At 36.2% G+C, this 26,281-nt stretch overlaps 1 protein-coding gene across 2 annotated transcripts in view; it reads right to left on the minus strand.

Moving 5' to 3' along the window:
- The window catches only part of VPS13B (vacuolar protein sorting 13 homolog B), a 482,028-nt gene that overhangs the window by 383,338 nt on the left and 72,409 nt on the right, over positions 1–26,281 (minus strand). For both annotated transcript variants that reach the window (XM_074898647.1, XM_074898646.1), the window contains exons 12-16: positions 24,942–25,029; positions 19,908–20,099; positions 19,121–19,290; positions 15,157–15,351; positions 13,794–13,918 (exon numbers count right to left, since the gene is read on the minus strand). In XM_074898647.1, the coding sequence (XP_074754748.1) occupies positions 13,794–13,918; positions 15,157–15,351; positions 19,121–19,290; positions 19,908–20,099; positions 24,942–25,029 (770 nt within the window). The remainder of the gene's footprint in view (positions 1–13,793; positions 13,919–15,156; positions 15,352–19,120; positions 19,291–19,907; positions 20,100–24,941; positions 25,030–26,281) is intronic.

The following is a 26,281-nucleotide window of genomic DNA, read 5'->3' on the forward strand; positions in this document are numbered from 1 at the left end:
ACCAGATGAGTCTTTCCACCCACTGGATTAACTTTAAGAAAGAGGGCAAGAAAGCAGCATATCTCCATTTCCAGTTAAGTCATTGCCTATGTGCCTCAAAATACAACACATGTGAACTAAAAATTTGTTGATACCAACAAGGATATCCCAACAAGGGGCTGGGTTTTCAGTCTTATTTTTGGACACGTGATATACTAAGGTGGCTGCTAAAACTGTAATGCAGAAACATGTCAAACCTACAGCTGCATTAGATAAACATATTCAGGATGTTTAGATCAAATTCAGGTTACTGGCTTTGGAAAAGCTCATCAATGGGACAGATGCTAGGGATCTGAACTCCCATCACATTGCAAGTGGACCAGGTCAGTCACTAATTGCTATTTCTTCCTTTGAAAAAAAATGACTTTTCTATTCACTAGTTAATACTTGTCCCCAGAACTATTAAAGTGATATAAGCAATCTACAAAAGAATAAAAGTGCAAGTTCCCTGCTCTGAGGAGATTATAATATGAACCCTCAGCCGCCTTCATGTCCTTAATACATATGGTTAGCTTTACACACATCATCAACTAACTAAATCTTACGCATAATTTTCTACCTTTGAAGAACTGCATCTTCAGAACTCCACAAAGTGCGAGAGGGGGATCAGAGAACAAGGGATAAAAAACTCTTCTCATGGAATGCCAATTCACACCATTTTTTCCTACTTACACTTTAAACATCTATTCTTTTTTTACTTCTGCAAAATGGTCTGTAACTTTTTTACTCTGATCTAGGAATCTTATCATCATAGACTGTGGATATTAGTGGAAACGAGGGAAGGAATATGGCATTTAGCTGCATTATATCCGACAAGATCCAAATATAAGGACCATGAGAAAAACTGGTACTCATTACAGAGACCAAAAATCAAAACATTAAAAAAAACAAAACACATACAGAAAAGTCTGGAAAGAAGCAAGGACTTTCTGTAGGGAACAACTGGCTTGATGAAGGTAATACAGAGGGAATCATACCAGAAGCAGAACACTTTTACATCTACTATTTGAGTTGTGCCTTGTATCTTTTCAGGAGAACTAGCTCCTACTCATAAAAGCAGCAATGCCAAAATAAAGACCACCATTATCATTTACCTCCTGGTAAACTATAGTTTCCTAGGGGTGGGGGAATAAGTTGGACCTTGGAGATGCTGTAACTGAACAGCTGCAAATGACCAAGACCACCAAAACCACCAGAAGTAACCAGGTAAAAGTTGCTAGTGGCCATAAACCTCCAAAAATCAAAGATCTGTGTTTATTATAACAAAGCAAGTGTTACCTTTTTTTTTTTTTTTGTAAATCCAGTATCAGTGCTTTGCATACCACAGTATAATACAATCTCAGTAGCCCCAGGGGTGAAACAGGGTTTGGGAAACTACCTTCCCACAAAGCAGCCTGCTTTACTGTCCAGAGAAGCAACCTCATCCTCTCCCTTTTCCTCTCCTCCTTCCCCCTTCACACTCCCAGAAGTAGCAGAAACAGACATTAAATCAATCCTCCAAATCTGCCACACTAAGCCATTTGGTTGTCATTAGCAGGTAAAACAGGGAGCCAGGAGGGCGCAGAAACATGCTGGTGCTCAGTGAAGAAAACTGCACTGACAAACACAGTCATCTGCTAAACACAATGCTAAAAAACAGGAATAGGACACGAAGGCTGCTGCCATTCAGCAAGGAGATCCATGTTTAACCTGGTGTTAGCAGGGGAGCAAGTGTCATGACTGTGGCAGCCCTGAGAACAGAAACTACTTGCATCATCCCTTCATGCTGTCAGAAGTAAGAGCAGCAGCTTTCAGAAACTGTCCCTTCAATCTGATGGAAATTTACACAGTCAATTCAGCAGCTAATAATACTGTCATTTACAAGATATTTTTTGTAGGATATAGGATATGATTTTGTAGGATAGAATTTCGTTGAATTACTAGGAGCACAAATAAGGATTTTTTTGATATAGATCTCTATCCAGTATAATCTTTCAGAAATTCACTCAAATAACCTTTGTTATTCCCAGCAGAGCTGCAAAATTTGGCATCTTAAATCCTAATAACGTTGATTTCAAAATGTGCAATATATCATTTCTTAGTCTATTCTATTCCATTAATGATTTCAAACTTCAAACTGTCTTCCTACCCCAAATTTGAAATGTGACTTTCTCTTTGCTATTTCTTACAACACTTCAGAAATCGTCAAATGTGTTTGAAAATTACATATACATTATTTACAATAAAACAGCCCAGCCCATGGGCACTATCTATGGCAAGGACCTTTCCATTTGCCAGAGACAGCACAGCTGACCAGACATGACCCTATCCTGCAGAAGGAAAAACTTGAGCATAGAGCTGTATCTTATGCAGAGGAAAAGCTGCTATCCCTGAAGTCTGACCCTTCTCCAAACAAAACGGATGTGAGGAGCTCTCAAGAATGCAGATATGGTGAACAGAGGCTTTGTTTTCTCCTCATCTGAAGACATCTCCTAAAGTACAGATATTAACAAGTCCTGCAAGCTAGGAACAGCAGTTTGAGAGATTTAACTAAGATTGAAGACAGGAAGGTAGCTCCTCTTTCTCAGGAGCAAGGAAGAGGAACTGCTTCGAGCAGGAACAGTCACAAGGACAGATCCACAGACTTTGCTGTCTCACAAAAAGCTAAGCAACTTGTGGAGCATTCTCCCAACACTTGCAGAAATGGCAATACCAAAAGTGATGGTAGACAACAGTGATGTTTAAGAAGGGAAGAGGCACAAAAAGGCCCACAGAATTATCTTCCTATCATGTGTTTCAAATGGTAAGAGGACAAAGAAAGAAAAAAAAACAATAGAGTGGGATTAATAGATTTGGGATTATAGCACAAGGATGGAGAACAGACACAACAGAAAAAGAAACAAGAGAACACAAAGGAAAAGAAGCATCTTCAGAGTATTTCCAATAAAATGCTTGGAAGATGGGGAGAAGAAAGAAAGAAGAAATTCAAAGCACATACAAAGAGAACAAACTACAACTGAATCTTCTTTGAAAGTGCTTGAAAACTGAAAACAGAGGAAAAATAAAATTACATTTAGAGCATTAAGAGGAAGATGGTTGTGAAATGAAATGCTGACAATAGGAGCAGAAAGAAAATACTCACATCTAATCCATACATGCAGTAATACACACACCCCCTTTTCTGCCCTCCCTTGCAAATTTGTCAGGTATACTACTTTTGAATAGCCTTAACTCACCTCTAAGTACTCCCATGAAAACTGTGTGAAACAAAATAAAAGTGATCAAATGTACATAAATTTACCTAATTGTTCTTTTTCTTGAAGACTATTAACAGTTGCAATGCTGTTAGATGACGGACCACAACTTACTGAAAAAAAGCACAAAACTCCCATTTTGTTTCCTCTATGAAAATTTCAAAGATCTTCAGAACTAACAGTTTCAAATTCCTTGCTAAAGATTCAAGAACTGAACCCAACCCCAACTTCAAGCAAACACGAACAAGTGATCTAAAGAAGAAACTGTCCAAAAAAGTGAGTTGGTTAGGATTTGGGGTCTTCTATTAATTTCTTCTACTAAATACTTTTGCATACTGCTCATTTTGTTTCATAAACAGATAAAATATACTGGTGGAAAAAAATCACATTTACAGTGTGAGAAAAAAGGTTGTATGAAATTCTGGCAAATTTTTTATAGCTATGACCATAAAGGTCAGAGAGGTAAGTACACATCTGCATTAGCTAAAACAAAATAAATATTTGAACTAAAACATTGCACTGAATGAAGATGCCACAAACAGAAAGTACACAAGACAAAAAGAAACAAAGCCATATTGCTGTTTTCAGAGGCGACTATGGAATTCCATTAAATCCAGAAAGGTAAAGAAAAGCACCTAACTCCACTCTTTCTTGCCTGAAAATACCCCAAAAGCCAATTCTATTACCCTGCAAGATAGAATTTACAGCATCAAAAGGAAGTTGCTACAAGAGGGGAAGGGTGTTTTGTTTCTTCCATTATCAGAACAGCCTTTAATATAGCAAAGGATGGACCAAGGGTCTCATCAACAGCAAGGACAGGAATGGACAAGGTGTGCAGGTGTGTTCACATGGATACACTGCATAACAGCAGAAAGAGTATAAAGGCTCCTAAAATTATTATATTGTGGCCTCACTAATTAGCAACCTCAAAAGGTTTTTAAAGGCTATCAGAAGCTATTTAAAGCAAAACATTGCATCTCAGTAAATGCATAATACTTTTTATTTCAAAGACTAGAATTATTGTTAAATCTAAATTTACCATATTAAATACTGACTCTGGCATTGACTTTACATCATTTTTTCCTCAAAAATAAAACAAACTTTGAGAGAGATTATATGGATATAAGTTTTGGTGTGTTCAGTTTTGGTCTATTCACTGAGAGTCTCATTACATCTATTTTATTACTTAAAATCTCCACAAACCCCAGTGAGTCTTCAAGACCATCAAAATTATCATACACACACATACTAAAGCAAAGATACTGTCATTAAAACACAATGTCAGAAAAACATTTTCTTGCTGTGATATATGTACACAGCCAAAGTTGTATGGAAAATAAAATTAGATTATAACAAATACATGTACTTTCAGAGCAAGAGACTAAGTCAGGGACAGCATTAAAACAATTCCATTTCCATTTTCCCTTCTTTTAAAAATTAAAAATCAGATTCTTAATTCTGTCATTCTACATGTATATGCATACTTCTTGACTATCGAAGGAATATTCTAATCATGCTTACCAAATATTTCCTTTTATTCAATTGTTCATTTTAGAATCAGTCATTAAACTCAAAGGAAAAGCTAGTTAAACATCAAAGTAAACTAATTAAACATTTATTTTAAAATCCTGTAGGCTTTTGTTTAAAAAACTTACACGTTATAATGGATAAAAATTCTGATTAATTGAAAAATGAATGCACGATTTTTGTATTACTCTCTTAACCAATATAATCCTTTGAAATTCTTGTATCAATATCAGAAGCACCTGCGACAGATATAACTTTTTCCAAATCTGTTCTGATAAACAGATTTTATTCTCATAGTTTACTGTTTAAGAGCATCATTCCACATGAGCCTGACTTCAGTTGTTCTCTTGTTCAAATTGGCCTCTAACCTTCTCATCCAAAACATGTCATACTAAAAAAATCTAGTTCAGAAACTGGGAGCCGATGTCCTTCAGAAGATTAAAACCTAATGAAAATCAGACAATGCCTACCGGAGGTCCAAACATCAGTGTGTGTGCAATACGGTACCTGTTCCTCAGTACCTACAGCTGACAGGTTACGTCAACTTATTTTAAAAAGGCACTGCTAAAGAAATAAGATTAAAAAAATACAAAGCTAGAAACAACTAGGACAAAAGTGCTTAAGAAAAAATGGTGAGGATGTTCCCTTGTACACAAACAATATACAAACACTTAGCCTACTACCAAAGACAGACCCAGATTTATGGGAATGACTATTCCCTTAGAAAAGGCACATCTGGGTCCCAGTGAGAACAAGCATGAGGAGAATACTGGAAACAGGACAGTATGCTTCTCCTACCTAGAGATGAACACAGGTATAGTAAAACTGCTAAGGTATTATGGATAGCTGAATAGGTGAACACGCCTTTATATTTGGTTTATTTGTTGCTCTAAGTGAAGATAAATACAGCTTTTTTTTTTTTTTTAAATAAAATTTGTTAGTCACCATTTATCATGGTTATCAAATTCCACTGAGTGTCCCATTCACATGCTTGTAAAAATAGGTGCATAATTTAAGACTATGGAATTTCTGGTACCTCACTTTTCAGGTGAAATGACACCTACTGCTGGAGAGTGATGCTCTGCAGTCAAAGAAGGATACGCTAAAGCTTGTTCAGCAGCATAACAGTGCTCCATAAGCATAATAAAGGTAACCATAAGAAGATAAACAAAATCAGCAATTTTATACAGCTTATTCAAGAAGCCTTTAAACATACAGCTTTTGTGGAGGAGGATTATCTGGTACACAAGATGAATGATACAATTTCAGAAACATAATACTGTAGGGAACTAGAACTCTTAATGCATGAAAGATAACCTAATTGTTTTTCAAGTTATTGTATTTAACAATTACAATTTTTTGAAACAGTGCTATCAGTCCTACCAACTTCCATGGCATTTTCTTAATAAGAAGTTACAATGAAAAAAAGAGAAGGTAAGAGAGCAACTGCAACACTGAAGTACACTCCTTCAAAACCCTACGTAATAACCAAGATTTCAATGGGGCTGGCTAGCAGGCTAGCACATTTGACCTCCATGCCCTTCCTATTCAGGGCACAAGTTTCAAGCAGGTAATGTCCTTATTTGCCAACTAAGGAAGGCCAAGCGCAGGCTCCAGTAACGGTCTGTGGCTGTGCATACTTTTTACCTGTTAGCTTGCTCCCTGACTTTATCTTTCTTAGCTTTATCTTTTTTCTCCTTTTGGGATTGGAATGGAAAGCTACAGGTAGGCACGTGGATATGAACTGAACCACAAGATACTACCAGGCCTCAGGGCCACAGACTGGGTTCTGGAATGTTTTATTTAGTAGTATAGATGCTAACTCAGAGAGTGCATTTCTCTTTGTGATTCACAGATTCACTTAAAGAGGCAAAAAAAGGCACCAAATTGCAGGCAAAATTCTGGGGAAATAAAGGACAAACACTGTGTATGCTAAGATGCCAGAAGTAGATCTTTCTGGCTAGGGTTTACATGCGTAAAGCCTCATAACTGAGAATATCACTTAACAACCCTAACCAGGTATTTTCCACAGATTGTGTTAACACTGAGTAAGAGAAACAGAACTTCCAAATACATCCAGTACAAAAGGAATATGTATTAGGGATTCAAGTTTTCTTTAGTATTTATGCTGCATAAAAGAACCAGCTTTAAGTCAGTAAGTTTTTCATACCTTTCACCAGTGTCAAGTAAAGCAAAATGCAGCTTTAACCCTGAAAACCCTACACATTCTGAAATAAATACCATTTGCTTGTTTCTAGTACAAATGCCAGCAAATACTGATGGCAACAGTTACAACCAGGATAAAGTAGTCACCATGTGCAATCACTTTCCCTGGACAGATCTAAGTTAATAAGCTTAATTTACTTTCACTGGAGAGCCTTGACAATTAATTAGTCTAAATAACTACACTGGAAACACTACAGATGACCACACTTTACTGTCAACTCTGCTGAATTTCCTCTTCATGGACAATACTAAAAAATACAACTGCTTCCAATTTACATTGATTAAAAGTGCACTTTTAACAGATTCGCTGAATGCTGCCTGCCACATCTGCTGAGAAGCAGTAACATTAGATCTGGACTTGATTTAGAAAAAAAAAATTAAACTATAAGTTTCCAACTGAAGTTAATTTATAGTCACACTAATCAAGCTGCAAGTCATGTACTCAGAATGCAAAACCCCTCCTGGACAGAGGGTTGTTCTTGGTAACCGACAGCTCCTTCCAGAAGACTGAAGTTGAAAAGTGCCCCAAAACGTTCATGTTGAAACTTGATATGTTAATATTGCTGCAAATTAGAAAATGTTCCACACAAGTTCCTTAAGCATCTTCATCTTTCTACACAAGCATGGCCTACTTAACTTTTACAGTGAAAGATATGTAAAATTGTGTTATCAATGAAAAAACATTCTCCTGTTAAAACAAAGTGTTAAATCACCCTGTATTACTGTTCACAATTTGCTATCATCATACTGATATACCTGCTCCTCAAACACAAAGATATACAGCAAACCAAACTTCTGAAAGTGTCAAATTCACTGTTCACAAAGCCATCATGAAAACAGCTACCAATAAATTAAAAAAATAATAATAATCTGGTTGAGTATTATGCTCTTTGATGCATATTCTAGGTGATGGCAGAGAAGTACACAATGCTGAAGCAATCCAGCATACTCCCTAGACTGTTCATATCTGAGGCAGTTCTACGCAACCACCTCTGCAGAACCCAAGAGAATGACTGTTTCTGTCTACTTTTGGATAGCCATATCACTGGCATATCTCAATAGTTCAAACAGGTTTTTACACATGCTAGCTCTAATTCACATGATGCTGATGTGGCTGAAACTCTCCTGTCCCATACACTGACGGCATCTGTTCAGGCATGCAATCTCAGATCTTTTCTGTTTTGAAGGATACCCTGAATTTTCATCTGGCAGTTATATACAATTACTGACATAACTAATAGTCACAACTGAATGCTACAAAATGAGTTTCATGTGTTTTCAACCTGTTTCTGCTTCTGACCCAGGAAACAAGCATGCCCCTCAACTGCCCATGTGAAACACAATACACACCCAATCTAAATTGACATTACTCTTGATTTACCGTGACTAGTCAATAAAACAGGCTGCCAAAATCAAGACTCAAGTGTCAATTTATTGGAAAACTTCCTAGATTTATGATCTAATGTTCAGTCTGTGGATATCTGGCTCTGTGTTTCCTGCCAGCAGGGTCCACTTGCCTGTTACTAGCACAACTGCACTGAACTGCATGATGGCTATGTCTCATGACTCTCAAGCTCACAAATCTACTGTGATTTCCAGTTCTACACAGCATTACTCCACTGGACATGCCCTGCAAAGATGTTTCAATCAAAAAAGTAACAGACAGATTACCTGATCCCCTATTACATACTACTGTCATCACAGTACCTTGTTGGTAAAGGCCATCAGCAGGAGCTAATTTCCTTGCTAAATAACTTCTCACTGTGCAAGAAGCTGTATCTTTATCTACCACACTGCTCGTAGATCAACATGAGCTGCTCTCACTCTGATCAATTCATTGCACACATTTTGTACACAGGATTTCCATGATGACCCATAAAGCAGACATGACCAGGTGCACATCCCAACCCATACTGGAGCTTCTAATGACCTCACTGGATTATGTAAGGAGTCTAACAATGAATTCTATCAGTAAGAATACAACTGTATGACATACCATTGCATGGCTTTGATTAAGAGAGGGATGTTTGCCTTGTAAGAGATACATGATGGAAGAAAATGGAAGTAAAGCTGTATAAAAATACAAACACCTTTACAGTTACATGTTTGAGCAGAAATCTAAACAGTAATAACAAGGTCTTTAGAATCCTCAGATTTCGTAATGTTAATATTAAATTTAGAAATTTAAAAAGTTAAACTAAATTATGTGTACAAATCAACCATTTGGCAACCACACGGTGACAAAGCCAAAATAAAAGGTAGGAAGTCAGGCTAGACAGCACAAAATGCTGATGTTCAGGCTGCTGGCAAAGTGTATTTCTCAATTATTGTTGTATAATAGTTAGCCAAAACAAGGTTACAACCTAACGTGCCAATCTAATGAAAATGTAACAGATTCTAGAGACATAGTAAATATTTACCTTTAGAGTTAAATGAGTGTTGAAATATTAGGAACAGCTATATTATATAAATGTTCTTAAGGGTTCATAAAAACAAAGCCTACAGAAAATACACACACACACACATATATATATATCATGTGAGAATCTCTGTATTTAGATTTTTGTAGTGATCTTTCAGGACTGTGAGGGCACATACTAATAAAGTATGTCACAAGTATAATCCACAGCTTTCAAGTGACATCATATCTCTGGGCAGCTGGAGGTGCCCAGCATATGATACACATGACTTCCTCTAGCAGCAGAGCAAATTTTTAACTTTTGTCAGGTTTTGTCAATAATTATTAGCTCTTCAATAAAAACACTGAAGGACATCCAATGCCAACACAAATCAAATCTCATGTTGTCAAGAATCCTTCCTCATCAGAAACAGCAAAGATAGGCACATTGCCTATGTTTCAACTGAAATTTATTTCTTAAGACAGCTCAAACGAAAGAATCTTTGCAAGGATTATATCCATTTAGTCTCTCAAAGATTTTTGGGGTTTTTTTTACCAGTAATTATCTGGATCTACTTGCAAGTTTCTATTCCAAATAGATTAACAATTATCTGCTCTGTACTCTATAATAATTAAAGTGCAGGCCATTAAATCCTAGATACTAATTTCCCCAGCAGGTCCCCAACTTCTTCATCAAAGGTTCATTCACACACTCAAACTTCACATGACCAGCTATTAGTCAAGTCTGTACTGGTGCTTCCTTGCAGGCAGTAAACGAGAAGCTCTTCTGGTCTTGAAACAAGAAAGAGGAGACCCATTATCAAGGAAACAGACCACTTGAAAGCATGCTACTGGACCAAGAAGCTGAACAGAAAGGACAGATCACATCACCCCCATTTATAACCTTATTTCACCAGTGTTTAGAGTCTCAAATGCTGTCACAGGTGGAGACAGTGAGAACCTTTCCAGAGACCCCATAAAGGAAAACAAGAGTCTGGAACACTTGTCACAGAAAGGGAATTTAGAGACAACAGGTCAAGTAAAGAAGAAAAAAAATCAATAAAACACACACACATAATTGGATCAGTATCTAGCTCACAATAAACAGATGACACTTCGCTATCAATCCAGACATCAGAAAAACAAAGGCCTTTCAGAATCTATATTCTTTAGTGTTACTTCAATATTCTTCAGAACTATAACAAAGAAGTATTTTTTAAGTGATAGTGGGGTTATAACACTAAAGTGTCTTACACTAGATTACCTCATTTATTACCACAGACATTGTAGCCAGAAGTAAAAAAGAAAAAGAAATCAGCTAATTCCTCTCAAGATTTCTGTTTAACTATAAACATTCTTGTCATTCATTCTAGGCTTTTAACCATATTCTGCTAATTCTCAGTTGGTTTTAGACATTCTCCTGAAAGCTTTGAAAGCTTCTTTACAGTCTGGCACGCAACACTACATAAAGTAGTTGTAAAATATTGACATTAACATTGTATTTTGCATCTTGTTATGCTTGACAAAAACAAAAGACCAGATGTTTTTACTTTCATATAAAAATAGATTAGCTATACAATTTAAAAGATATCCAAGACTTAGTTAACTAGTGAGCCTGAGCACATTTCTTTTATAAAAAAGTGTATTAACTGAAATTAAACCAGACATCAATCTAATAGGTAAACAAAATAGCACTTTTGTAGCATTTATGGTTCTTTACTGGTTTTTACTGGGCTAATGTTGCTGAAATTTTATCTGTTAAAACATGCTACCAATATTTATCAACTAGCTTAAAAAAAATATATTACTACAGTATTTTATATAGCATACACATTTTGAGATTATTATATTGAAACTAGAAAAGAAAGCTATTCTACTGATTTATGTCAGAAATAAAGTTGAGATTTTCACTGTTAACTCAAAACATACTACCTGAGGGATTCCATAACAGTTCATAAAATGTCTTTGTTTTTAAAAGGTATGGTCTGTGGTATATATTTTCTACAAAGAAACAGAAGAACACATGTAGCATCAGATGTGTGTACTTTAAGAAACCCTGGAATGTGAAAGCTAAAAATCCAAATAAAGCAGGTGGTATAATTTGGGGGGAAGGACTGAATTGAAGTTTAATGATATTACCAGGTTATCCTACCAGACTAATTCTCACTCACTGCATGACTTCAATGAAGCTCTCAGTCCTCATGCTGATTTCGATTTAGTTCAAGTGCTATTTGATGTGTTTCATCTGGAGTTTTATTCACTTCAAACTACACTTCATTTAACCAGGCTGCTGCTGTACTCATTTGTTTTTCTACTTTATTACCCGCAAATTGGTGTTGCTTAGTTTAGATAAATTGTTGGAATAAGTTAATTTTATATAATTATTTCACACTGTTAATAAATAAATAAGCTTTAGAAAGATATATATCTCTGAAAAAAGTGAGAAAGCTATTAAAATAATTTTAAAATACACTCAACCACAATAAGTGTTAGTCTTACAAGATCTACTAATAAATGCTGATAGATGATCTGCTATTTTAGGCAGGATCATTCCCCTGCCTCCACTCCTCAAAACTACTCGTTTTTATTTTTCTAAATAAAATAAAAAAATATTTTTCTAATAAATAATTTTTCTAAAAAATAAAAAAACTGCTCGTTTTTATTTTTCTATGTTATTAGACTACCATACTTTATTTTCCAGCTGGGCACACATAGTAATACAATGTATTTTTAAAAGAGAGAGAAAGAAATCGAGCAAGACAGGAAGCACAAGAAAGAAGCAGAGAACACACAAGAGAGAATGCCAGCACAAGACCACGCACACATGAGGTAGAGCACAAAGGCCAGCATGCAACGCTGCATGTGGAAAACCGTAAGAAAGAAAGCATGAGCAAGCAAGATTGAGCACAGCGAGCACAAGCACACATAAAAGAGAGCACAAGTGCACTGAGAAAGCACTAGCACTTGAATACCATGAACTTGTCAGACGACAGGTTTTTTTCAACTATTTCTCATCTCTAAATTTTTATATTTTTTTTTGCACATTTAACCATGGGTTTTATAATGTAGTAAATAAACTTAAGTTCACTGTTAAACACTGATTTATTTCTACAGTTTACTAACAAGGATCACCAACCAGAGCTTAGTGTTAAATGTCACGTCATGTCAGAAAAGGCTGTCAATCGTACCAGAGTACTGAAGTACCCTGCTTAGTGCTGGCTATGGGTTATTCTAGTAACATTTAGTATTTACTAGCAAAACACCGCAACAGAAAGGCAATTCATTTGAAGGGGTTAGTACTTTTGTAAACTACTGATGGAAAACACGAGAAAGTCAATTAAGCTGCTACCACCTGGTGGTGTGCTGATTATGCTATTAACACAGTATCACAGCTTTTTTTTATAATCCATTAAAATTTCACAAACAAATTGATGTTACAAATTAGCTATGTAACACAATGTTTGAAGCCAAAGTATTTAGCATATTAACCTGTTTTCCTGTTATGTTCTCATTTTTTAAGATTCTTTGTATAGATCTATTCATAAAGTAGTATTATAGTTAGCTACTGCTCAAAATGAGGGATAAAGAAAACTAATGTCCTGTCCAAAGTACTGCCAAAATGCATTTTCTTAAAAATAGGTTTTATAAATACAATTTATTAATAAAAACTATTACTGACATTTATGACCACAAGATTTAACTGTAGAGCTGAACTTAAATTCTGAATTTCCATGGCATTAAAGTTTAAAAAAAAAAATTATATAGCTCATTTCATAATAAAGCACAGAATTGTTTTCAGAAAAAAAGTGTTTGCATTTAAAATCCAAACTACTACAAACAGCTTAACACCTGATCACAATGTTAAAACACTTCCAACTGTAATGAGTAACAGAAATAAAAGTCTAGTAGAGACTATATTTTCGCGGGGTTGGGGTGCTTTGTTGTTGGGGGGGGGGTGGGGGGGGGGGTGTCCCCCATTTGTTGCTTTTTTAGTTGGTCAAGTTTATAACAGAAAGAGCTGACCTGTTCAGTTAAACACATCAAGCTTGCCATCAGTATATAACTTCAGCTTTTGTATCTACTCAAGAAAGAATGGATACTGGTTTACAGAATTCTACAAGGTCTAGAAGAAAGCCATTTACTACAGGGCTTGCATAGCCTGTTCTCTCAACCAAACAGGGTCTAAAATGTTTATTAACATCTATACTTACAAAGAAATTTATTAATAAAAGACTTAGCAGTAGAATACAACAGAAGAGACCAAGAAGTTTAGGGATATATAGAGAGCTTGGCATTTTTAAATCACTCAACAGAAACACAAAAGTAGTTGTGCACATTACTTAAATACACTGTACATTCTTAATGCTCACCAATATTTGGGAAACTTGACCAGCTTGCCATAAACAGCAGTACTGAATGAGGGGATAACTGGAACAGGGAAGCAGTACAATCCTTTACTGTCCAAAGAAGTCAGTGCTGCTTGAAAACCAAATATCTGAAACAAATTAAGGTGGTCAAAGGGCATACTATCACATGATTAGATCACTTGCAATTTACTTTCATAATATAACATACACACATTTTAAAATATACTTAAAGATGAAATTAATTGTGTATTATTTTTAGATACCTTTTTCACCCAAAAACAAATGTAACTAGAAAAATCTACCTAAAATAATGTCCCAACAGGAATACATATAAAAATATTTTCTTTGCTCAAAATGTGTTGACTACACTCGACTGAATTTTGAAATAATGCTGAACTGTAATTTATCAATTAAAATACATTATTCTATATCCTTTAAATTTGCAGACTGCACATTGCCTTTCATATAAAATAAATAAAATTATTTACAACAATATTGGCCGAAAAGAGTGGTATTTAAGGAAACGAGAAGCTTCTCTTCAAAGCTATTTTCTTAATAAAAGCATGTAAAGAAAAGTTTATCACAACTATTCTTTATGATTTTTCCTTGTTCAATATGGAAAACAAATGGTTGTAGAGTTGTCTTTTTAACATGCTGTACCACCATGCTGCACTCAAAAGGTTTCAAACTGCCTGAGCACATCCTAAAAGGCTGGAAGGCCTGTTTTAAAACCTGTCTTGAGATTTCACTTTTTCATTCCACTAAAGTTTCAGCAGATGGCAACTGAATAATCTCAAAGCATTTTTTCAGTAGCTTCTTAAACTTCCCCCAACCTCACAATAAGAACTCATTTCACATAATGGGTATTTAACTGAGAACATTCAGAGGTTTTCCTCTTATAATGAAAAACAATGAAATTGTGTGGCAACAGTTTTTGATTGTACACCTTTACCATCATGGTTTTGCTCTACCAATACTAGAAGTGATTTTTTTTTCCTCATAGTATCCCATCAAGTTCTTAAGTGTAATTCACTGCCATCTACATATTCTATGAGCACTATCCTTGAAGAGGGGAAGGGTTTCTTTCCAAATTCTTTTAACTCAATCTTGTCACAAAGACCTTGAGGCTTCTGTCTGTGTAGTTAAGTTTCCTCTTGTTAAGTTCTCTGCTCATATTACAAAACGTTTGGCACAGGTCAGAAGCAGCAATCCCAAACGACGACATTCTGTGAAATGTGTTTCCCTCCTTTTAGCTAAGCTGAAAACTTTCTCCCAAGAAACCTACTAACACTTAGTATTATCTGTACTTATATTAACTTTTTGTCAGCACACTGCAGTAAGAAACAGATCTCAAGCCTTCTTTTACCTTCATATAGCAGTGTGAGTAACAGTAATGAAGCAGGTTGTCGGACGGCTGGCTGAGGCTGCTGACCATGTGCACCAGTTGCTCTGCATACATCGGCACCGAGTGCTCCAGGTTAACTTTATCCACTAAAATCCGGATTGAAGGTAAAGGCCGCAGGGGCTGAAAACTTGCAGTATTTAACAGTCCACTTAAGTTCTAAGGGAGGGGGGAAAAAAAACATGCCATTTTTACACTTCAGATGTATTACCTACCATATTTACATACTCTTACCACACATACACAGAAGCAAATCTAGCATAATAAACTTTTTACAGATAACATGGCTTTACAGACATTGTAACATGAATCCTCAAATCTTTTCAAAATAATTTCTCCTAAGTTAAAATTTATGTATGAACTGTTTATCCAGAGTTGTCTTGGGTGTCGGTGCCCAGGTGCTGGCAGCAGCGGGGGTGCAGGGGCTGCCTCTGTGAGGGGAGAGCAGGTGCTGCCTGGTGCCAGGCACAGCTGGTTGCAGCTGGCTCCAGTCAGTGCTGCAACTGTCCCACCGCAGGACACCCCTGAGCCCAACAACCAAGCTGGTGGCACCCCTGTGGAAACATATTTAAGAAAGGGCAAAAACACCACACAGGCTGATTGGACTCAGGGGGAAATCAAATGAGAAACAGCAATAAAAACAGCAAGATCAGAGAAGAAGTGGGGGTAGAAGGTGCTCCAGGCCCCAGAGCAGAGATTCCCCTGCAGCCCATGGAAGAGACCACAACAGAGCAGACATCACACTGCAGCCCATGGAGGACTCCATGCTGGAGCAGGTGCATAAGCCCTGAAGGACACTGCAGCCTTGTGGAGAGCCCACACTTAAGTAGACTCTTCCTCAAGGACTGCAGCCTGGAGGAAGGACTCACACTGGAGCAGGGGAAAAGTCTGAGGAAGAGGGAGTGGCAGAGATCAACTGACCACAATCCCCCATTCCCCACCCCACTGTATTGCAGGGTGGAAGGTAGAAGAGTCAGGGAATGAAGGAGTAAAGTTAAGCCTGGGAAAAGTAGGAGATGGGGGAAAGGTGTTACTTTGATTCTTGTCTTTGTTTCTCCCTATCCAAGTCTATTTTAATTAGCAATTAATTAAATTAATTGACCCCAGGTCAAGTCTGTTTTAGTCCTAAGTGATCTCCCCCTCTTTATCATCTCTACCCACCCTATTCTCTCTCCCCCTGTCCGGTTGAAGAGGGGGAATGAGAGAGCAGTTGGGTGAGCAGCTGGCAGCTGGCCAAGGTCAACCCACTAAAAGAATATGGAAAGTCAAAATATTTTGTTCTGTAAAATATTTGTTTACATTTTAAACACTCCAAAGCACTATCACCATAACTCATGCTGACCTAGCCTTTACACTGTCATATCAGACATCTAAGCAAAAGATGACATTCCAGAAAAATACATACTGCAATTTTACACATCCAACTATATTTTTCGTAGTATCCATTAAAATGAAGTGCTGTATCCAGTACAAGATGTGAACATACCAAAATAAGTTTGTTGGAGGGCTATCAAAGTGATTAGGGGGTTAGAACACGATCTTTCTCTCGGGAGAGACTGAGACAACTGGAGTCATTCAGCGTGGAGAAGGCCAAAGGGAGACCCTACTGCTGTCTACAGCTACCTACTGGGAGGGTACAGGGAAGGAGCCAGACTCTTGTCAGAGGTGTACCATGAGCGGACTAGTGGCAACAGACACAAGCTGAAACACAGGCAATTCCAAGAAGGTCTATGGGAAAGCTTTTTATAGAATCTCTATCCTTGGAGGTAATTCAGTACTTGACTGGGCAACCCCTGGAGCAACCTGCTGTAGAGCAACCTGCTGTAGTTGGGCTTGCTTTGAGCAGGATGTTGGACTCCTGGAAATCATTTCCAGAGATCTCTTCCAATCCAAACTACTCTATGAATCTAAAAATTTTATTCAACTGGTATCAAAACAGGATAATAAGTTGATGTATGTATGACTTTAATTCTAAAATTCAAAATTTTAAATATTTTAAATAGGCTTGTCTTCAGTTTACATTCAGGATATGTAAACTGAAACTTCCAAGTTAAAACAAAAAAAGAAAGAAAAAACTCAATAACCAAAAAAAAAACCACCAACAAAAAAGTTCACTTTAATTCAACCTGTTTGCCTCAAATCCACAATAAAGATGGGGCTGTTCTCCCATTATAAAAATACCATCTGCCCATGCCCATAAGGTGAAAAGTACCACAATCCACTGGACTATTCTGGGCTGAAATAATGCTTGCCATTAGGCATCTGGCAATGTCCCATTTACTAATATTAGAAGCTTCTGAATGTATCCTAATACATCAAGAGATAACAGACTTGTCACCAATTCACTCACTCCAGGCAGCTTAACTGAAAAGATAAGCAATCGAAGAAAAAGATGCACGCTCCTTAAGCATACTCACTGAATAAATGGCACATGCTTCAAATTTTATGTATGTTGCAGATCAGAGACTAGTGATCCAAGTGAAGTATTAACGTGTATATTATTGTATTTCACTTCACCAATGAAAATGGTGTACAAGCACACTATAAGAAATGCTATAAGTTAAGGCTTTGTCCTCTGTCCTCTTGCACATACACATAGAATTCTAAATCACATAAACATGCTGTAAATAAGCATATTCTGTAACAAAATACAGCACAAGTTAGACAGTGCTTCCCTAGTCAGCAGGTATCTATTATGTTATCAACAAAATTCAGTATTCATTGTGCCTTACATACTACTCAAATCTATCTCTGAGGGAAAAAGCCAACAGTAACTTTTCCAAGTGGTTTTCACCTTTCTTACATATAAATGCTTCACAAATACTAGTAAGGTTCTTTCCACACCACCTTCAGAATATAAAATTCAACTCTGTGTTAGAAATTAAAAGAAAGGCTGATACAAAAATAATTCACTAATTCTGGAAGTCCATCTGAATATCAATTTTTGAATGTTTAGCATAGCAAAGTACTTCACAAATAAACGCCTAACTCACATGGCGTCAATTGAAACCACAGATATTAAGAACTTCTGCAAAACACATCCCATTAAAAAAGCTCATCCTCAAGTACAGGGAATATGCATTTAGCGTCCACTTGTGAAAAACACATTAGAACATTAGAAGTATTTTAAAATTAGATGAAAATTCCTAGAAATTGAACTCAATCAAAAAATTATTATTTTTTTTTTACTCCTCTTACAATCCCTCCCCTTATCCATAAGACACCTTCCAGCCTCTGCTGCAAGAGGTAAATCTACTGCAAGTCCTCACTACAAAACACTTTTTCATCCCTACAGTACCTCAGCTTTGTGCACTAAGGAAGGAGTCCTACAGGAATAAAACCAGTACAGGATTCTTTAGCTGGAGTTATAGTACATATATCCAGAAGATAAAATAAATCCAGGTTGTTAGGAAATTTCATTTCTAGTTCTCTGAGCCAGTCACTCAGCAGTTAAATGCTCGGTAACAGCCAAAGTCCTGATGGTGTCCTGGCTGGAACTAGTACACACAGAGTTGGCTGTTAACATCTATGAAGTCTCTACTGAGACTATGTATCCAAAGATTTCAGACTTGACCAAGTTTGGGAAGACCTGCATGGCAAAATGCCAACTCTTCTGATCAAAAGGTTTCCATAAAAAACTTTTAAAGTTGGAGCTACTTCTTTTTCATCTGCTTGATGCTTTAAAATCCTTTTTGTTCCAAATTCTTTTTTCCTACCAGTACATGACACCTTCAGTTTACAAGTCCAGCTAGTCACTGCACACACCACACGTCTTACGTATCTGAAGATAAAGGCTCACAGGCACCAAACTGATTTGGAATTCAGCAATATATCTGGCACATGGAATAACAAACAGCCCAGTGAGAACATTTGTATGAAATAGCACATGTTGTTACAAAGAACTGAGTAAGTATCTGCGCATACATACCTTCTCACCCATTATTATGGGCATCAAGTGGTCTAGTAAATTGAATTCTGCCACAGGGATTATAATTGTACACTTAAGAACAGTGAATGTTGTAAGTCGAGTGGGAATGTATTCCTCCAATGATGCTACTTCTTCTGAGCTTGGCATATTTCTATTTCCATCTGTATTATCTATAATAGATCAAAACTACATGTTTGACTAAAATATATAAAATATCTCCTACAGTTGCTGTTTCAGAAATGCATAAGGACTAGCAAAAAATGCAAAGCTTAACCCCCTTTCATAGTTAAAACTTTTATTCCACACTGGTTTTACCTAAGGCTAAATGCAATTCTAACTGGATTTTCCTTACTTTGAAATCTGTATAGCTCTTTCTCAGAAACTCATCTTAACACTTTATCATAGCTTGCTTCCATGCATTTTTATCCTGTATAACTATTATTTCAGACTTATAAATATATACCAATAGGGATACTCTCTCCTATAAGACTCCAAAATTAAGCTAGAGATGTCAATGAAATAAGCCCTCCTTACTCAACAAGAGGTTTGTGATTGAAGCAAGTGGCCTCCAATTATCTATATACACCTCTGAAATTATCTCAGAGGCATAGCCAACAGTGATGGGCATACTGCTATTAACTTTATCATTATTTTAAATTTTGCTCTTTGGACTCATAAGATTCCCTAACAGAACTGGAGTTGAACTATTTGGAAGTTGCACCTTCAAGAGCGCTGAATTTGGTCTGGTTTAATTCTGTATATTTGCGTATATGCAATAGGAGCAAACCTGGCTTAGTTCTGCTGTATGGTTCATATTCATGTTCCAGAGCACAAACTATCATTTTCATTATCCGGTGTACCGCACTGCTATCCAATCGAAGATTGAATGGGCCCACAATGAGGCTTTTTGTAGACATCTCTTGAACATTTCCAAGATCTTCACTCTTTACTGAAGAAAGGTCTTGCTGATTCCCAGAAACTACAAGAAGTTTTATAAATAACAACAAATTACACCCAACTATTGGACATAATAAATTTTATCAGCTACTTTTGTTTCAAATCCTATGATCACAGACTTATAAAAATACAGAAAATACAACACCACAAACTGAACACATACCATGACTGGTTTAACATAGTTAAACAAACTTAATTCTTTTTTCATGCAGAGCAAACAGGACAAGATTCTGCCTTGCCTCCAAGCACAGCGTAACTTAGGAACCACTCCATTAACTTTGTATCTCTCAAGCTTGGGACTCTGAGGGTGTTGAAACTTCTGTGGCAACTTAACCCCAGGTGCCAATGACAGCTGTGCTGTTCAAAACTTTTTACAGTTTATCACAAAGATATCCATCCCAAACAATCAAGGAAAGGGTATGCTGTGAAGAAAATACAGATACAGGCCCCTGAAAAACTATCTGCTGGTACATGGGCTAGAACAGCCATGAGAATCACTCACTTGTACTATCATAACATAAACTGGTAACAGAAGATAAACCCTTCTTCCTTTCACTGATGAAGTAAAGCATGGGCAACAAGAATGAAAACTTCTTTAATCATTATTAACTTCTCTCATTATTATCATTATATCATCATAATAATTATCATTATCAGATCATTTTTAGAAGGACCGCCACAGAGATAGAAGGGTGGATTAGTCTCTGCATCTAAAAGATCTGTAACCTCTGAGCTCAAAATGGCAACTACTGTACCAGTTAAAGTATAGTTATCCTTTTTCTGATATACATGTAGGGTAATAAGGTAGACTGAAATCACACATTCACTGTATACAGGCTACTCAGCTATCAAACAGCATGATTATATTTATCCAAACACACTTCATGGAAATTCTTCTGTTAAATCATACAAATTTCAAAAGCTTAAGTTTTCTTGTTACATATGACTTGTAAAAAATACCCTCACACCTCTAACATATTTTGGTGGGTTTTATTCTAATAAATCATCACTTTGACCGTGCTTTGACACAAGCACTAAACACTGAAAGTCTTGCGAACCATTACACAAAGGAAGAATCTGACAAAATAAGCATCAAGGTTAAATGGATTCTGAGATCACTTAACCTATAAAAATGAAAAAGTTCTGAGATAAAACTGTACAAAGACAGTTTAATTCATTACATGAATCTAGATAGCACATGCACCTTAGATAGTGCAGTACTCCGTAATCCACCAGGTCAAAACTGTGACAAATAGGAAAGCCAGGAAGTGTGCAGCCATTGACATGAATTTCACCTTGGTTTCTACAATTTAACACATTTGCAATTGCAGAGCTGTCCATGTGAAACGTGCTGCTTGTACTCATGATCAAATCATGCAACTAAAATCAAAACCTGTATTAGCAGTGGACTCGTTCAATAATGATCTTTCTCAACAAAAATATTTTTAAAGTGATTTCCAAGCTCTTATCCAATGCAGCTCTTGTACACCTACTCCATGCAAGACAGATCCAACCCTTCCACTTTTCATCAATTTGACTAGATGCAAATTAACCTATCTCCTTACATAAATCTAATACTCTCCTGTCTTTTTGTTACAGTAACAAACTAGACACACCTGTAGAGAAACCAAAATCATAGGGAAACCTGACAATTGCAAATTCTCATTATAACATCTTCCTCACTGACACAATCTGTCCATACTAACATAGACAGCAAGAAAAGCTCAAAGCTCAGCTCATTAGACTGGGCAGTGGGAGCTACAGCTGTTGCAGACAGTTGACCTACCCACTTTGACAAAGAGATGTAGGATCTGTCAGCTTCTGAGTAGCTGTGGCTAAGGAGGCTGGCATGGTATGCTTCACAACCTCAAGGAAAATCTTACTTTTAAACCAACTGGAAGAAAGCATGTTTTATTTTATTTTTTTTTCCCTGAGAGGAACCTAGTCATCTTTTATCCCCCAATTAAACACTCCCTTTTCCCTCCCTCCTCTACTGTACTCATTCAAAACAGTCTTTTTAATGGGGGAAGTGAGCTTGGAAGAAAAGGAAGGAGAGGGGCTTTTTTCCCTTATGTTTAAATCATACTCTATAAAATGTTTTTGTCCAAGCACTGGTGAGGAGAAAGGTCCTCAAATAAACCAAGACTATGCTGAATTTGACACAGAGCTGGCTTAATGCTCTGCAGGCCTCTACAGGTCTATACACCCAGCAGAAGAATTGAATTTGTTCCTAAAAGCCCAACAGAAGTTGTTAGTGAGATCATTTATGGCCTCTGCTTCCCTTGGTGTTTTGTTTACAAATCACAAGAAGAAAAAGAGAAATAAAAAAAAAAAAAAAAAAACAGATAAATACTACCTTATGAAACCTATTCAAATCTTCAAAAGGAACTGAAGTTACAACCTTTGTAATAAATCCTGAAAAAGACTATGCAATGTTTCAAGAAAATTACTATTTTGTATTGAAATACTAAGCAAAAATTTGGAAAAATTAAGTTGGAAAGGGAAGACAGGCAGAATTTCAAAATAAGACTACTGTGCATGACTATCTTGTTTTCATTCAAAATACTAAAAGTGATTAATGCATTACCGTAAGTGACAGATGAAACTCCTGAGGTTAATGTTATCCAGGAGGCACTTGTGGTTTAATCAGTAATCATACTCTTCAGGAAAGGTTAAAGGTGCAAAGAATGTGTCAAACCAAAATTGCCTTGACAGATAAAAATCTTACAATCACAGTAACTGCCTCCTACAACTTAAGTTGGGTTACTTTTTTGGAGGGCAGGTGGTGGCACTGATTGTAACTAAAACCGGAGTTAATATCAAAACAAGAAATAGTAAAATGAAAACTTTTACATAAATACTTCCATATAAACACCACATATTCAAAATGTAGCAAGATTTATACTGTTCTCAAAATCTTGAGGGATTTATACCTTCATTTTCAAAAAATTATTTACACCTGTTCATTCACATTCTATTTAATAATTACATATTTGACTCCTAATATGGAAAAATTAGCTAGAAAATAACTAGAAGAAAACGTCACATTTGCTTCTCTGAGGAACAAAACTATTGGAAAGTTTAAGGTTTTAAGTTCTTGATTGTACAGCTATAACAACTATTTAAACCATTAATTTAAAATTAATTATTCATGCTTTTTATGTAGACAGGTAGATGAAATTGGAGAAATAATACTGAACTAAAAGCACACAGAAAGGCTTGATAGGAAGCCAACCTACATTTTGTGAGGTGTTTCCCTGACAACTGACGCAGAAAATAAAAACGAAGGCCCTGATAAAGCAAACTGAAACAAACAGAAAAGAAGCTGAGAAGGGGGAATGGTAGTCAGAATATACATTTACCCTAGCCTTGAGGGGAAAAAAAAAAAAGTTTCTGAGTTCAGCAGTTTCTGAAAAGGGTTAGTTACAGTCAGAAAAAGATATATCATTACTTTTTCTTGTGTATTCAGAGAAACAAGACACAATACTCCACAAAATAATCAGAGTCTGTGCATATCCAAATTTCCACACCAAAATTCAAAAAGGAGATAAGGCTTACCCTAGGTCTTCAACTTCTCTATGTAAAAGTTCTGCGTGCAATTAAACAGTTATATTTTATTAAAACCAGAAACAGAAGCTTGACTTAATGTACATTTTCCCAGCTTCACATCACACTCAGGGTACAGAGAGGAAAGCCTCAGGGCCAGGAAAGAACTGCTAAATTACCTAGTGTATCCCCTACTGTAGAAGGCAATAGCAGCATTTATTTATTTTTATAAGCTTTGCATGATCTATCCTCTAAGCAAACTGGAAGGTTTTGTTTCCTACTTCTTCTGTACTTAATGTCAAACAAGCCCATAAAACAAAGACATTAGAAGTTGAGACTTCCCTTACATAGAGATAAAAATGCCAAAAAAAACCCAGACGAGTTGGACTAGGTAGCAAGGACAGATAAAAGTTCAGTAACAAAACAGCAAGACCTTCCCAACAGATGTCCACAGAAATAGTGTTCATGATAATAAATAATAAATAAATAAATAAATAAAAACACAGGTGGGAAAGAAAGAATTATTTAGGCAATAAAACTGCAGAGCAGCAGCTGTAGATGACAATCTTCCCAGGGGTGGGGGGGGGGGGGGGGGGGGAAATCACACTGCAATTCATTATAAGAATAACTGTATAAAAATACATAAGTATTATTTGCCGATACATTAACTCCTTTGTGCTGGCTTTTGTGACACTCAAAAAAGTAGACATACTACTAACTGCATTGAATCCACTGTATTGTCTGAGATTTAGAGAAGAATTTATAAGAATCTCAAAAATTACTTAGAATTAGCCAATATTGACATGCGCATGGTTTAGGCTAATATTTGCTCACAAAATTGTTCAGATATGTATATTTAAAGATTAATTCTCCACACCATCTCTCATCCTAGCATTTTTCTTCATAGGAGAAAAAGTCAGTCCTTTTCATACTCTGCACCAAGTAGACAATCAACTTCATTCTTCAACCATGGTTTCTCAAAAGGTTTTTTTTCCAAAGTCAATAATGACAACTTAAAAAAAATGATATCATACTTTATGAACTTCACCACCACTACAAAAAAAATATTTTCAGTTTAGCAACTGACTATAAAAGGTATCATTGTGATTACTTATGCAGGAAAAAAAAAAGAACACCAACAACAAACAACATCTAACTAAAACAGTTAATCTCAAAGACATCAAAGAAGATGAAATAATTTTAACAATCAACCTGACTGTAAAAGTAAGGTAAGTTAGAGGACAGTTGCTCAAGGTACTGCTGGGCACAAAAAGTCTTTTTTCCTATTCTTTAACAGGTTAAACATAAAAAAAGGTACCTTTGCCACTGGTGCTTTCCATTGTGTACAAGTAATCCATGTAGAAAGCCCCAAACCTCTGCATTCCAGCTATCTCTGTGTACGTCTCCTAACAACAAAGCAAAGCAAACAAAGAAAACGTTGTATAAGGAAAGAATCTTGAGATTACCAACCGATAGGTTGGTATGAGAGAGATATATTCATGTTTGGATTTGTGCATCAACACACAGAAAGGCTTATCAAAACAAAGGACAGAGGTTATCCCAAAGATCACCTTTCCAATAGGTAATGTAACTTCTATTTGAGGCCACACAAAGGCACATCCATAATTCCTGTGGACATGCTGACCAATTATCAGTAACATCTAGTTAATTAGTACCTTCAATTGAGTAAATATTGTTCACTTGACCTCGTGCATCAAACAGATCTGCCTAATTAAACACACTGAAAACTGAAGCTCATTCATTCTGGCTTTTTTATTTAAGGAATACTGTGGCTTTATCTTTAAACAGTAGGAAATTTAAGATTTTATGCTATCACTGGGATTTATACATAATTTAATCCATTATTACACACCAAGTTTGCTTCCCCTCTGGCCAAAAAAAAAAAAAACCCAAACAGGTAAATCATAAAAGCATCAAAGACAGGTCAAAGAGTAAAGCTTAAAACTAAAAGACACCATGGCAAATGTTTGAATATGTGTAAGTACTTGTGAGTTGACTAATTAATTTCTTTTTTTTAATTGGATTCTCCAAGGTTATGCTTCATCAATAGTACTAAAAGTGTGAAAATAGTAAAACTTAAATTTATGAGAAATTAAATAGACTCAAAATTGTAAATGGCTTACCTCTTCAATAACACAGAACATAGAACTCCATCTATGAACACATCTGGAAGCGACCACCTTGGTCATTGCATCCAGTCTTTAGTAATTACAGACAATCAGGGAATAAAGTTTTACTACACAATTTACAACAGAGACTATCGCTGACTGAAAATTTGTCTCTACTAAAGGCAGAATTAGCAAGACTTCCTCTAATTAAGACAAATATAGCACACAGACAATAAAATTAACATTGCCTATGATCTGGTTTCCATGAGAGCACTTCTCAATTTGAAGACTATGAACTACTCACTGATTGGTTTTAAAGAAATAAGTGCTGGTAAAGCTTGAGCTTTTCATAGCATTCTCACATATCTCCGCTTTTCTCTGAAGGTGTTCTGTAGTGAGTGCTTTTGGAAACTATGGCATTAATTCAGCTTTTGGGGCAGGAGGGGAGTTTGATGTTTCTTTTGGACATGTTTTTGTTACTTTTTTTTTTTTTTAAACACAAATGGGTTTACTTTTTTTTGGGGCCATC

Source organism: Athene noctua, chromosome 2 (genome assembly GCF_965140245.1).
Source record: "Athene noctua chromosome 2, bAthNoc1.hap1.1, whole genome shotgun sequence".
Classification (NCBI taxonomy): Eukaryota; Metazoa; Chordata; class Aves; order Strigiformes; family Strigidae; genus Athene; species Athene noctua.